The 13,044-nt window shown below is 54.0% G+C and overlaps 1 protein-coding gene across 1 annotated transcript; it reads left to right on the top strand.

The window, feature by feature from the left end:
• The first annotated feature begins 243 nt into the window (after nucleotides 1–243).
• On the top strand, nucleotides 244–12,991 carry LOC133358987 (thread biopolymer filament subunit gamma-like). The gene is made up of 7 exons (XM_061577368.1): nucleotides 244–645; nucleotides 4,324–4,538; nucleotides 7,197–7,257; nucleotides 9,220–9,315; nucleotides 10,653–10,826; nucleotides 11,348–11,473; nucleotides 12,692–12,991. Exons 1-7 carry the CDS (start codon nucleotides 244–246, stop codon nucleotides 12,989–12,991), a joined length of 1,374 nt encoding a protein of 457 aa, XP_061433352.1.
• The last annotated feature ends 53 nt before the right edge of the window (nucleotides 12,992–13,044 follow it).

The raw sequence follows: 13,044 nt of genomic DNA, 5'->3' as shown, positions 1-13,044 counted from the left end.
ACCCCCCCACCCACACGTCCACAAGACAAGAAAAAGAGAAAGAGGCAGTCCCGTTGGACCTTGCAGACCAAACGCACGGGACCATCCCTCGAGCTCACCGCACACCCGCTTGTCCGAACGCTCCTGCAGCAACACAGACACACACGAAGGGATGGCCTCATTCCACGGCTTCCAAATGAGCGGGGTGCATCGTCGTCCTCCTACGGCCTTGGAGCGTCCGTCACTCGAATGGCAGGGGGCGGAATGGGCATGTACGGCGGTGGTGGTGGCGGTGGTGGTGGTGCAGTGGGCTACGGCGTGTACGGCTCCGGTGCGGCGGGGCTCGGCTTGGCTTTAGGTGATGGCTACGGGGTCGCCACGGGGCAAGGAGGCCTCTCGCTACAGACGGGGCTCGGCGCGTCTCGGGGCTACGCCGTAGGCTACGGAGGCGGACTGGGTCTGGGTCTGGCTGCCGGGGGAGGTGGTGGGGCGCTCATGCCGTACGGGAGCCCCGCGTTCGCCGCCGGGCGCTCGATGCTGTCGGGAGGACTGGCCGGGGGGCATCCGCCGCAGTCGCTCGCCGCCATGCCGCCTCTGGCCACGCGAAACGTGCACAAGGCCACGCTGCAGGGACTCAACCAGCGCTTCACGGGCTACGTGGAGAAGGCGAGGGGGGGGGGGGGGGGGGGGGGGGGGGCAGCGGCGACGCTCTTGATTATTTTTTCGTTTTTCGGTTTTTATATCGCGTATTCTTAGGTTTTTTCGGTAAAGTCATGTAGGTAAAACATTAAAATTAATAAAAGTGAAATAAAATAAAAATCACGACGTTTCGTACGGAAGCTTGTGTTGCTTCTGAAACGTCGTGATTTTTATTTTATTTTACTTTTATAAATTTTAATGTTTTACCTACGTGACTTTACCGAAAAAACCTAAGAATATGAATCCTTGCAGTCACGAAAGCTTCAAATCTAGAATGTATATCGCGTGTTTGTTTGGCGTGAAGTCCGACGTTTCGCTGCCACGTGCTGGAAGCTTCTTCGATTCGAGTAGGATAAATACATTTTCGTATGGGATTTGAAATGTAGCTATTGTTTAGCTTGTTTACAAACGTTCCATAGTTCTAAGGTATATTTTATTTCTTAACAGCTATTGCCAGTGTTAATTATTTGTGATTAATGCGCTGTGTATAGTAGATGGAATGCCTTGAAATGATTCACTTTAGTGATACCCTCCTCACTGTTTCGAAGGTGCCATGAGATGCGATGGCATCACACATCCAACATTACCGTGTTGGTTTGAGTACTGAACCTATTGCCTGTGCATATCTACACGATTTGTGAGTGCTGGACTCTGCTCAGCTTTCAATTATATTGTGTCTGTTTTAGTCAGGAATTCCCCAAAACATGTTTAACTAGGGTTTTTTCTATAATGTTTACACAATTCCATTCTAGTGCAGAACCAAAGTGATTGTGATGGTTTGTGTGTGTGTGTGCTTATTCGTGGCCAGACTGAGACCATCAACTCCATATACTTAAGAACCAGTTCCGTTCTTTGTCACTGATGCGGCCTGGGTGTGCACATTTTTGCTTAACCTGTGCATGTGTGTGGAGCTGAACAGTGGATTTGATGAACCACTCGGTGAATCCACCAACATCATCATCACCATTATCGTCTCTGTTGAGCTGGCAACCGCTGAGATCCTGGATTCGAATCCGGATTTCAGAAACACAACATTATGTACACGGGATTCTCGAGTGGAGCCAGTTGATGGTGTCAGCCCGGTCACCAACGAGCGCACATTACCTTTGGTTCTGCGCCGATTATTGTATTGATGTATCTACGTAGTATATTCCGGCCCTGAGAATAGGTGGCAATGCGTTTGACGGTCACGTGACGAACATTGCGAGTATTTGGTGGCTGCTGCTGCTGCTATAAATGTCCACGTGATAAGCCACTTCGTTGAGCTATCGTTTGTGATGACCAGGTCGCTTCTGAAAAATATCTATATCGCTCAGTGGACCGTACCTGCTTAAATAAAAAAACATGGTTTAGTTGAGTAATCGGATTATTTGCCGACAAGCTTGCGGTCACGTGGACACTGAGTTGCTTGACCCCTCAATGGGTGGAGGGGCAGCTGATTGTTGGACCCGGCTGCGAGTGTAAAAGTGTAATTGGGGCACGGAGAATCTACAATCTGGATAATCGAGAGTTCATGGTGATCAAACGCCTTGTACCACACAGAAGTCACCTTCCCTGTACCCTCCTCTCCTCTTACTTTCATCCTTCACCTTAAAATAACATCTCTTTCTTACTACCCGCAATCCCTTCTAAACCTTCTCCTGGTTTATCGGTCTTTCGGGCCACTGGGGAGGGGGGGGGGCATGGTCGATTCATTCACCGACATCTCCTCCTCGTGTGCGATGCTCTCTCCACTTCTCGCTGTCCATCGCTGCGTCTTTCAAACTGAGACGACTTCCGTCCCATCCAACGATTGACGTTTGACAATCAATCCGGGTGACCTTCCCCACTTTCCCCCAGCACCTTCCAGTGATCCGTCCACCACGAGGTCTGGTCATCAGTCGTTCCGGTCGCGTGTCTGAAACTTCGCAGTTTTGCCAGACTTATTAGCCTCGATTATTTTGTTGCTTTGTCCATAACTTTCCTTCATTCGCCTGTAAAATAACAAAAAACATCTCACCTCTGACCCACGATCTATTAACGCGCACGTCATTCTCTTTGTCCGGCTACCCGAGATGCGGCAGAAAGCATTTCAGGGTTCGAAATGCCATCACGACCAAAAAGCGTTGATGCCACTTCAGAGCACGTGGTCGGATGCCTCGCACGTTGACGTCACAACGCGTCGCTTGTGCCAACCTGCGGACGCATCGACGGAATTCCACGCCGATCACGACTCCACGTTGCACCAGCCAAAGCCTGTCGCAACTTGATTATGTCAACGACGCTCATGCAGCAGCTGGCACGCTGAGCTGTCTCATACAGGAATGTGATCAGCAGGGCCATGCTAGGGGGCGGGGGAAAGGGGGGCTGGGGGGGGGTGAATGGGGGGGGGCGAGGTGGAAAGAATCACAAACTAAAGGCCTCTCTCTCTCCACTCAGTGTAAACCACACACACACACGTGTTACATGGAGGCACGAATTACATTTAATGTGCGGCACACGTTAACGTTGCTCAGCTGTTGATCGTGATGTAACCTGTGTGTGTTTATTACACTCTGTAACACGATGTCTGTTCCTCAGTAGTAAGTGCTATTTCGTAATTGCCTATGCCTAAAAAGTATAACAAATGGCTATTATTCCCCACAAACTTTGCTTTTGTGACAGGACAGTGATATTTTGAAATTTACCTATTTTCAATGTCAGAAACAGGAACAAAATAAGTAATATAAAAAAAAACTTTTTTTAAAAACACGCTTTAATGAAATGTACCGTACGAGTAATGGCAGAACTCCACGACCTCAGGAAGTGGCCCCGAAGCTTGCCATGACGTAATGGGCCGTGGTGATTTAATTAGACCCAAGCAGAAACATAACATATACAATTTATGTTTAAAAATATTTATATATAGTTTTGTTGATAGAATATAGTATTGTCATCAGTATGACATAAGTATACCAAGTTTGCAGTCGATATCACATTGGGAAGTGGGTTAAAATTGAGTTACAAGATTTGATACAGCAACGACAACAACAAAAGACAGATTGAGTTGATGATTACAACGATGATTACAACAAGCACGATGATAATGATGACGATGATTATGAAGACGATGACGGTTATGATAATGACGACGATGGCGATGATAAAGACAATGATAACGATGATGACAATGATAATGATAACGATGATGACGACGATGATAAAGAAAATGATAACGATGACGACGACGAAGATGATTAAGGCAATGATAACGATGACGACGACGATCAAGACAATGATAATAACGACGATGACGACAATGACGGCGATGAAGACGACGATGATGACGACGATGATAACGAGGACGATAACGATGACGACAACGACGACAATGACGACGATGACGACGACAACGACGACAATGACGGCGATGAAGACGACGATGACGACGACGATCAAGACAACGACAACGACGACAATGACGACGATGAAGACGACGATGACGACAATGACGGCGATGACAACGACGATAACGACACTAATGAAGACGACGACGATAACGAGTAGGATGACGGCGATGAAGACGACGAAGACGATGACGATGAAGAACACGACAACGACGATGATGAAGACGACGATGAAGACGACGACGATAACGAGGACGACCGCTTGTGCACGCGAACGCAGGTGCGTCTCCTGCAGCGCGAGAACGCAGCGCTGGAGGCGCAGCTGCAGGTGCTGGCGGGGGGCGCGCCCATTTCCGCCGACGGGGACCTCGCGGTCGACTACGAGGAGCGAGTGGCCGAGCTGCGCACCTCGCTCGAGACGCTCGCCACGGAGACCGCGAGCCTCGAGGTGGAGGCGGACAACGTGCGCGCCACCGCAGAGGAGCTCCGAGCCAAGTGCGTGGTCATCCTGCTTCTCCCCACACCCACCCACCCTCGCCCTCTTCTCTCGCTCTTTTTTGTTTCATGTTGTTTTTATTTTTTTGTTATTTTTCTCTCGCTCGCTCTCCTCTGCTCTCGCTCTTCCGTGGTCATCCTACCTCCCCCTCGCTCTCTTCTCTCGCTCGCTCTTTTTAAATACTTTATATTAAGTTCGCTTGCTTGCTTGCGTGCTTGCTTGCTTGCTTACGACCGTGCAAACCTTTCGGTCGTTTTTTAACCCACTTCCCGTGATCCAATCGAGCTGACATTTTGCACACAGACTCGTTGTGCGAGACAATTAATGTTCGTGAAATTTTTTTCCAAAATTTTACACTGTTTAGGGAAAATTAATTAAATATTTAATTACCAATTGCTTAATGCTGGCAGACAATCATCTGACCCATAGGTGGCAGCCATCTCAAGCCAGAGGACGAGAGGACTCTAGCCGCCACGCATTAAAGGATTTAGAGTGAAAAACTTTGTTTTTACGGGTTTACTTGTTTTGTTGTTATTTTTTCTCTCGCTCGCTCTCCTCTGCTCTCGCTTCTCCGTGGTTATCCTCCCCCCCCTCGCTCTCCTCTCTCGCTCGCTCTTTTTTTGTTTTACGATCAGAGGAAACAAGAAGATGCTCGGTGTAGTCGGCACTTTGCTTCGTCATCATTTAGTTTTTTTCGGTTTTTTTCAGCGATTTGCTTTATGTGCCCCCCCCTTTAAAAATGAAAGATTTCACGCTCTACTCTCCTCCTTCTTACCCCTTCCCTCTCCCTCTACCCCCTCTCTCTCTACCCCCTCTCTCCCTACTATACTCTCTCTCCCTCCTCCCTCCCACCCCTCCTCTCTCTCTTTTTTATTACGATCAGAGGAAACAAGAAGATGCTCGGTGTAGTCGGTACTTTCCTTCATTCATCATTTCGCTTTTTTCGTTTTTTTTTCCAATGCTTTGCTTTATGTGCTCCCCCCCCCTTTTTGAATGAAGCATTTTACGTAATTTTCTCTCCCCCCTCTCTCTCCCCCTCCCCCCCCCTCTCTCTCTCCTCTCGCTCGCTCTCCTCTCTCGCTCCTCCGTGGCCGCGGCTTCTGCGACGTCGCTTCCCTGCGGACGTTGACTCCGCGACTGAGTCGCGCGAGTGGCTCGCGCGACCGAGTTGCATGCGACCGAATCGCTTGTGCGTGGACGTCTACTCGCAACCGGTTGCGAGCAGTGGTTGCTGAAGCCAGGTCCAGTTGCACGCAACTCGGTTGCATGCAACTGGTTGCCTGCGACTGAATCACTTGTACGTGGACGTTTCTTGCGACCAGTTGCGAGCAGCAGTTGTGTAGCTGGTTGCTTAAGCCAAGTTCCAGTTGATCACAACACAGCTGCACGCAACTGGTTCCAGGCGACTGAATCGCTTAATCGTGGACGTTTCTTGCGATTGGTTGCGAGCAACTTGCGCAACCGGTTGCTCCCAGTAGAAGTGGACTCGACTCTCCAAGCGTTTCATTCGCCGCACGCCGCGCGTTTTGCAAACTCTCATCGGTCGCCATGATCCTGGACGCGCTGTCGAACGTAGTCGTCGTTTTTTTTGTTGTTGTTGCACAGCGGCTCGCTCGGGAGGTGGACAAAGCAGTTGCAGGCGATGATTACGTTTGAGTGATGACTTTGCGAGTGACCAAGGGTGGACCCGGTTTTTCCGCACAACGACGACTGCCCCCACGTTGCCTCCGTGGGCAGCGGTGGTGACCCACGTTCTGATTCCCGGCCAACGTCAGTGGCGAGTGATGCCTGAACCTGTTCTTATTCACCCGCCCCGCGACCCCTGTCACCGACCCCGCTACTCACCGGCGTGGCGAAGTACGGCCAAACAACCCCGGCCGTGACTGGCAAGGCACGGGAGTGCCACTGTTGGCCGTGAGCCGGGATCAAAATCAATTTACTGGATTCGTAGCGCGGTGTGTGCTAACCGCTGCACCACCGCTCCAAAAGACAAAAATCCCCCATATAGCCTTAACAGACTGTAGGGGCAAGTGCTGTTAGCGAGTGGCACCTGTGAAGGTCGGCGAGGCACACGAGGGGGTCGGTGGCCAGCACCACGCAGGACCGCCTTTGTCTCCCCAGTGGGGATGTTTACACACCGCACCAGGTACTCATTTGAGGCTGAGTCTACCTAGCGGAGGCCCAGTACCGGTTCAGATAATCGTCACTGCTGTTGGCCATGTGCTGGAATCGAACTCGGGTCGCCGGGTTCGTAGTGCTGCGCGCTAACCGCTACAACACCATTACCACCACCGCCACCACCACCGCCACCACCACCGCCACCACCACCGCCACCACCACCGCCACCACCACCACCACAATAATCAGCAATCACACCGCGACCGCTCACCAAACACGCCGGCTCATATTCTTAGGTTTTTTCGGTAAAGTCACGTAGATAAAAAATTAAAATAATAAAAGTAAAATAAAAATAAAATAAAAATCACGACGTTTCGGAGGCAACACAAGCTTCCGTGGCAAGGCACGGGAGTGCCACTGCTGGCTCATGTCCTACACACACGAAGCGGTCACTACCTCTGCAGGGCGAGCCTCACGCAGCCGGTAACGAGAGCGCGCTCCGCAGAGCGAGTGATCGATGGGTGTCGTTGCGCGTGCAGGTACGACTTCGAGACGGGCATTCATTACCAGCTGCAGTCGGACATCACCCTCATGAAGAAGGTGAGTCGCCGTTGCCGCGGTCAGCCGACAACGACTGCGGGCACGCTGATGAATCGTAACGTTGATTTCATGTTTTTTTTGGGGGGGTGGGGGTTCAGATCGCCGCGTAAGTAGAACCGTGTGTCGTGACACCTTCTTCTCGTTTCGACACGGCCAGTGAATAAAGTTGTCACGTTTCGATTTAAAGCTTTCGTGACTGCAGGGATTCATCTTCTTGGTTCTTTCGGTAAAGTCACGTAGAAGGAAAATAATAAATAATAAAAATAAAACATAATAAAATAATTCTCACGACGTTTCGACCACAACGCAAGCAGCCATCTTCAGGTGAAGAACAGGACAACTTTGTCAAGGAGACAGAGTCTGAATGATTCAGACTCTGTCTCCTTGACAAAGTTGTCACGTTTCGCGAGCACACGCGGGCAATTTATGGCCGTCTCGGAGCAACATCGCACGATTTAAATGTGGAACGACGCTTCGCTGACACTGTAATAGAGGCGGCATCATCATCATCGTCATCATCATCATCGTCGTCGGGGAGAATTTGCCAAAAGGTCCTCCAGTCTCGTGAGGTCTGCTCACAGATCAGTTGTGAGTCGTGACATTGGATCACGAGAATCATCCGTGTTCGATGTGGACGTACGTTTAGTTTCACGTTCCGAGTTCGATTTTTTTGTTAAGCGCCTGAGAATTCAAGTTGACTAGAATCGTAGGAAGAAGAGAGTATGTGGAGAGAGTGCTATTAGTGTGGAGAGGCAGGAGAGTGCGTGGAGGGGGGTAGAGTGAGATGAGAGGTAGGAGGGTGCGTGGATGGGAATATAGTGATATTAGTGTGGAGAGGCAGGAGAGTGAGTGGAGGGGAGTGGAGTGAGATGAGAGGGGAGAGGTAGGAGAGTGTATGGAGGGGAGAGTGAGAGTAGAGTGAGAGGGGAGAGACAGGAGAGTGCGTGGATGGGAGTAGAGTGAGATGAGAGGGGAGAGGTAGGAGAGTGTGTGGAGGGGAGTAGAGTGAGATGAGAGGGGAGAGGCAGGAGAGTGTGTGGATGGAGTAGAGTGAGATGAGAGGGGAGAGGAAGGGAGAGGCAGGAGAGTGAGTGGAGGGGAGAGAGGTGAGAGTGAGATGAGGGGAGGAGTAGAGTGAGATGAGAGGGGAGAGGAGTGAGTGAGTGGAGGGGAAGTAGAGTGAGATGAGAGGGAAGAGGCATGAGAGTGAGTGGAGGGGAGTAGAGTGAGATGAGAGGGGAGAGGTAGGAGAGTGTATGAGGGGGAGTAGAGTGAGATGAGAGGGGAGAGGACAGGGAGAGTGCGTGGATGGGGTAGTAGAGTGAGATGAGAGGGGAGAGGAGGAGAGGTGGAGGCAGTAGTGAGTGTGAGGAGAGCAGAGAGTGAGAGAGTGAGATGAGAGGGAGAGGCAGGAGAGTGCGTGGATGGAAGTAGAGTGAGATAGAGTGGTGAGAGGGGAGAGGCAGGAGAGTGCGTGGAGGGGAGTAGAGTGTAGAGTAGAGGGAGATGAGGGGGAGGAGAGGTAGGTGAGTGAGTGGAGGGGAGTAGAGTGAGATGAGAGGGAAGAGGCATGAGAGTGCGTGGATGGGAGTAGAGTGAGATGAGAGGGGAGAGGCAGCAGAGTGCGTGCGGCGGAGTAGATTGAGTTGAGAGGGGGCAGAGGTAGGAAAGTGCGTGGAGGGGAGTAAAGTGAGATGAGAGGGGAGAGGTAGGTGAGTGCGTGGAGGGGAGTAGAGTGAAATGAGAGGGGAAAGGTAGGAGAGTGCTTGGATGAGAGTTTAGTAAGATGAGAGGTGCGAGGCAGGAGAGTGAGTGGAGGGGAGTAGAGTGAGGAGATTAGGCATGCGGGGAGGCAGGAGTTGAGTCTATGGAGGGAATGTTGAAGGTGCCAAGTGCGATGTTGACATTCTGTTCTTGCTCTCTGCGTGCGTCTGACGGTGGTGCCCCCCCACCCCCTGCCAGGACATCGAGTTTGCGACCGATTCCAAGGTCACCCTGGCCACCAAGATTACCTCCCTCACGGAAGAGCTCGCGTTCCTCAAGATGAATTACGAGGAGGTATGCGCTGGGCTGAAGACGCGTCGCGTTCAGCTCCACCACCAGGGTCGCGCCGCGTCCACCAGTAACCCGTTGCGATCCCATTCCTCCTTCCTTCCTGTCCTTCCGTTGCCTCGGCCTTTGGGGCTGACGGCACGCGGACGTTTCCTTCACTGGCATCTCATGGCAGTCGTCACTCCGCTTCTCTCTGTCTGTCGCGGCATCCTTCGAAGCGAGTTCAGTGAGGTGATGTCTGACATCTGTCGGGCGCTGCGCTCTTGTAGGTGTGGATGTATGCACGTTAAACTTCTTTAGCAGCGTACGTAGCCGACCGCGTGAATTGGAGGTGCGGGGAAAGGACAACAAACTGAACACAAAACGCAGTTCTAACGAAATGAGCGCTCCGATGTAGGTGATTGAACAGTGCATGGCTCCAGTGTGTGTCCGAACATCGGAGGGAAGAGCGCTCCAGACGGCCGCAGAAGCGCACCTCCTGAAAGCGAGCCACGCGGTGACCGTGGTTTGCAGAGGCCTCGGTGAAACAAAATTTAAAACGGGGTCCGAGATCCACCTCCCCCACCTCCTTCTCCTCCCCCCTCGATCTTCTTCATAGCCCCGCACCTGGGCCCCCTCGTGGGCCACGTGAACGGCAGTTGCCACCCAGTGTCATGGCGCGTGAGATTGACGGCCTCGCGCCAAGTGTATCTTTGTAGAACTTCCTTTGCACCGCACGTCGCCAACCGTGATTATGGGCGAATAATAATAATCATCATCATCATCATCATACCATCCAGGTGGCACAAGCGGTAAGGCAGGAACAGGCCGACTCAACCGGGACGTGCCAGTCAGATCTGGGACGCTAAGCCGGCCTTAGAGACTAGATAATCACTTTTGGTAGGTGACCACCGTGCATGAAACGGGTGCAGCTCTAGGCTGCTTACGTGGTGGACAGCAGAGGCGAGTGCAGAAACATCCACGGTTGGACTGTACATCGCTGCAATCGTCTATGCACCCCCCGCCTTCGCCGACCCGCACCGACCCAGCGTGGCGAAGTGTGGTCCAGCAAACCCCCACGACCCGCACCGCCTGCGGTGCTACACAAACTCCGCGAAGTTGATCGACAAAATGCCTCGCCGCTTTGTCACTCCGCTGAACCGGAGCGCTCAGGCGGCACGCGACGAGTAGCCCGTGCCACGGGCGAGAGGAATACTCGACGTGGCGATGCCGGGTGTGGAAATGTGTCACCGGGGGCGGCTGGCGAGCGGGTCGCGGGGTGCCACGGGCGTGCGAGAGGGGGGCGACGCGTAACCCGACGTGACCGATGCTGGTGGGGCACATTGTGGTGGTGGCGCGCGCAGGAGATGGCGACTTACCACGTCCGGCTGGGCACCACCGAGTCGACGTCGGCCGTCATCGAGGTGGACACGGTCCGCTCGGTCGACGTCACCACGGCGCTCTCCAAGATCCGCGACGAGTACGAGGAGGTGGCGCGCAAGCACCGCGCGGAGGCCGAGGCGCACTACACCAGCACGGTAACGCGTCGCCAAGCCCCGTGCCTTCCGTGGGCGTCGAGGGTGCTGCCGTGCCTTGGCGTTGTGGCAAGCGCGGGCTGGGGTGGGGTGGGGGGATAGAGCGTTGCACCCTCGCGCGAGGTGTGGGTGTTCCTCCGGACGCTCCGGTTTCCCTCCACGTGCACAGTAACCGCGAGTTAATGATCTGGCTGAAGGCATTTTGATGGGTGTCCTGGGCCTCCCCTAGGTCGACTCAGTCTTAAATGAGTACCTGGTGCGGTGTGTAAACATCGTCGCTGGGGGAGACAAAGGCGGCCGGGCGTGGTGCTGGCCACCACCCCCTCGTGTGCCGTGTTGGCCTTCATAGGTGCTCGCTAACAGCACTTTCCCCAACAGTCTGTTAAGGCTACACGGGGGGGATTTGTGTCTTTTGGAGCGGTGACGCAGCGTTGTGCTTGATGCGGTTCGCACGAATGGCGCTGCTCGATACGAACGCGGCGTTGGTGTTCGCGGCCGTGTCACGCGTGGCTGTTCCTCGCCAGATGGAGCGAATCCAAGAGTCCACGGCGCAAACGACGGCGGCCATCACGGAGCTCAAGACGGAGCTGAGCACGGTGCAGAAGGACGTGCAGAGCCACTACTCGGAGCTGCAGACCACCCTGTCCGAGGTAGGGCTCGCCCGCACTCACCCACACTCACCCACATTCACACACACTGACCCACACTGACCCGCACTCACCCACACTCACCCACACTCACCCACACTGACCCGCACTCACCCACACTCACTCACTCACCCACACTCACCCACACTCACCCACACTGACCCGCACTCATCCACACTGACTTACACTGACCAACACTGACTCACACTGACCCACACTCACCCGCACTCACCCACAATGACCCACACTGACCCACACTCATCCACACTCACCCACACTCACCCACACTGACCCGCACTGACCCACACTCACCCACACTGACCCGCACTCACCCACACTCACCCACACTCACCCACACTCACCCACACTGACCCACACTGACCCGCACTCACCCACACTCACCCACACTCACCCACACTGACCCACACTGACCCACACTCACCCACACTGACCCGCACTCACTCACACTCACCCACACTCACCCACACTCACCCACACTAACCCACCTCACCCACACTCACACCACACTCACCCACACTGACCCGCACTCACCCACACTCACCCACACTGACCCACACCCACACTCACCCACACTGACCCGCACTCATCCACACTGACTTACACTGACCCACACTGACCCACACTGACCCACACTCACCCACACTCACCCACGCTCACACTCACTCACCCACACTCACCCACACTGAACCACACTGACCCGCACTGACCCACACTCACTCACACTCACTCACACTCACCCACACTCACCCACACTCACCCACACTGACCCGCACTGACCCACACTCATCCACTGACTTACACTGACCAACACTGACTCACACTGACCCACACTCATCCACGCTCACACTCACTCACACTCACCAACACTCACCCTCACTCACCCACACCCACCCACACTCGCCCACGCTCACCCACACTCACCCACATTCACACACACTGACCCACACTGACCCACACTGACCCACACTCACTCACACTCACCCATACTCACTCACACTGACCCACACTGACCCACACTCAACCCACACTCACACACGCTCACTCACACTCACACACTCACCAACACTCACCCACACCCACCCACAATCGCCCACGCTCAGCCACGCTCACCCGCAGTCACCAACACTCACCCACACTCACCCACACTGACCCACACTTGGCCACGCTCGCCCTCACTCGTCCGCACTCTCCCTGTGGCAGAGCTACTCCCTGGAGCAGACAGTGGCGATGCACTCGGCCCGCAGCAGCACCAGCGTGGCGAGCTACCAGACGACCTTTGCCAGCCTCGAGGTGGCCATCGCCACCGCCAAGTCGGACCTGCAGCGCCAGCTCGTGGCCTACCAGGCGCTTGTGGACGTCAAGCTGGTGCTGGACGCGGAGATCGCCACCTACAAGCGTCTGCTGGAGGGCGAGGAGGACATGTGGGCGACGCACGCACGCACACACGCGCGCGTGACCCCGCGCGTGACCCCGCGCTTGAACCTGTGCGACCCCGCTTGAGCTCGTCTGATCGCACGTGTGACCCCGTGTGTGACCCCGCGCGTGAGCCTGTG

The sequence above is a fragment of the Lethenteron reissneri genome, chromosome 7 (assembly GCF_015708825.2).
Source record: "Lethenteron reissneri isolate LAM-NWPU_2019-01 chromosome 7, ASM1570882v1, whole genome shotgun sequence".
Classification (NCBI taxonomy): domain Eukaryota; kingdom Metazoa; phylum Chordata; class Hyperoartia; order Petromyzontiformes; family Petromyzontidae; genus Lethenteron; species Lethenteron reissneri.
Note: the sequence above shows the minus strand (reverse complement) of the source record. Positions and strands in the feature narration are given on the sequence as shown.

Coding starts and splice junctions, on each gene's coding strand:
- LOC133358987 (XM_061577368.1), top strand. CDS start 244: ATGGGCATGTACGGCGGTGGTGGTGGCGGTGGTGGTGGTGCAGTGGGC. Junction 4,539..7,196: donor GCAGAGGAGCTCCGAGCCAA/GTGCGTGGTCAT, acceptor TTGCGCGTGCAG/GTACGACTTCGAGACGGGCA. Junction 10,827..11,347: donor AGGCGCACTACACCAGCACG/GTAACGCGTCGC, acceptor GTTCCTCGCCAG/ATGGAGCGAATCCAAGAGTC.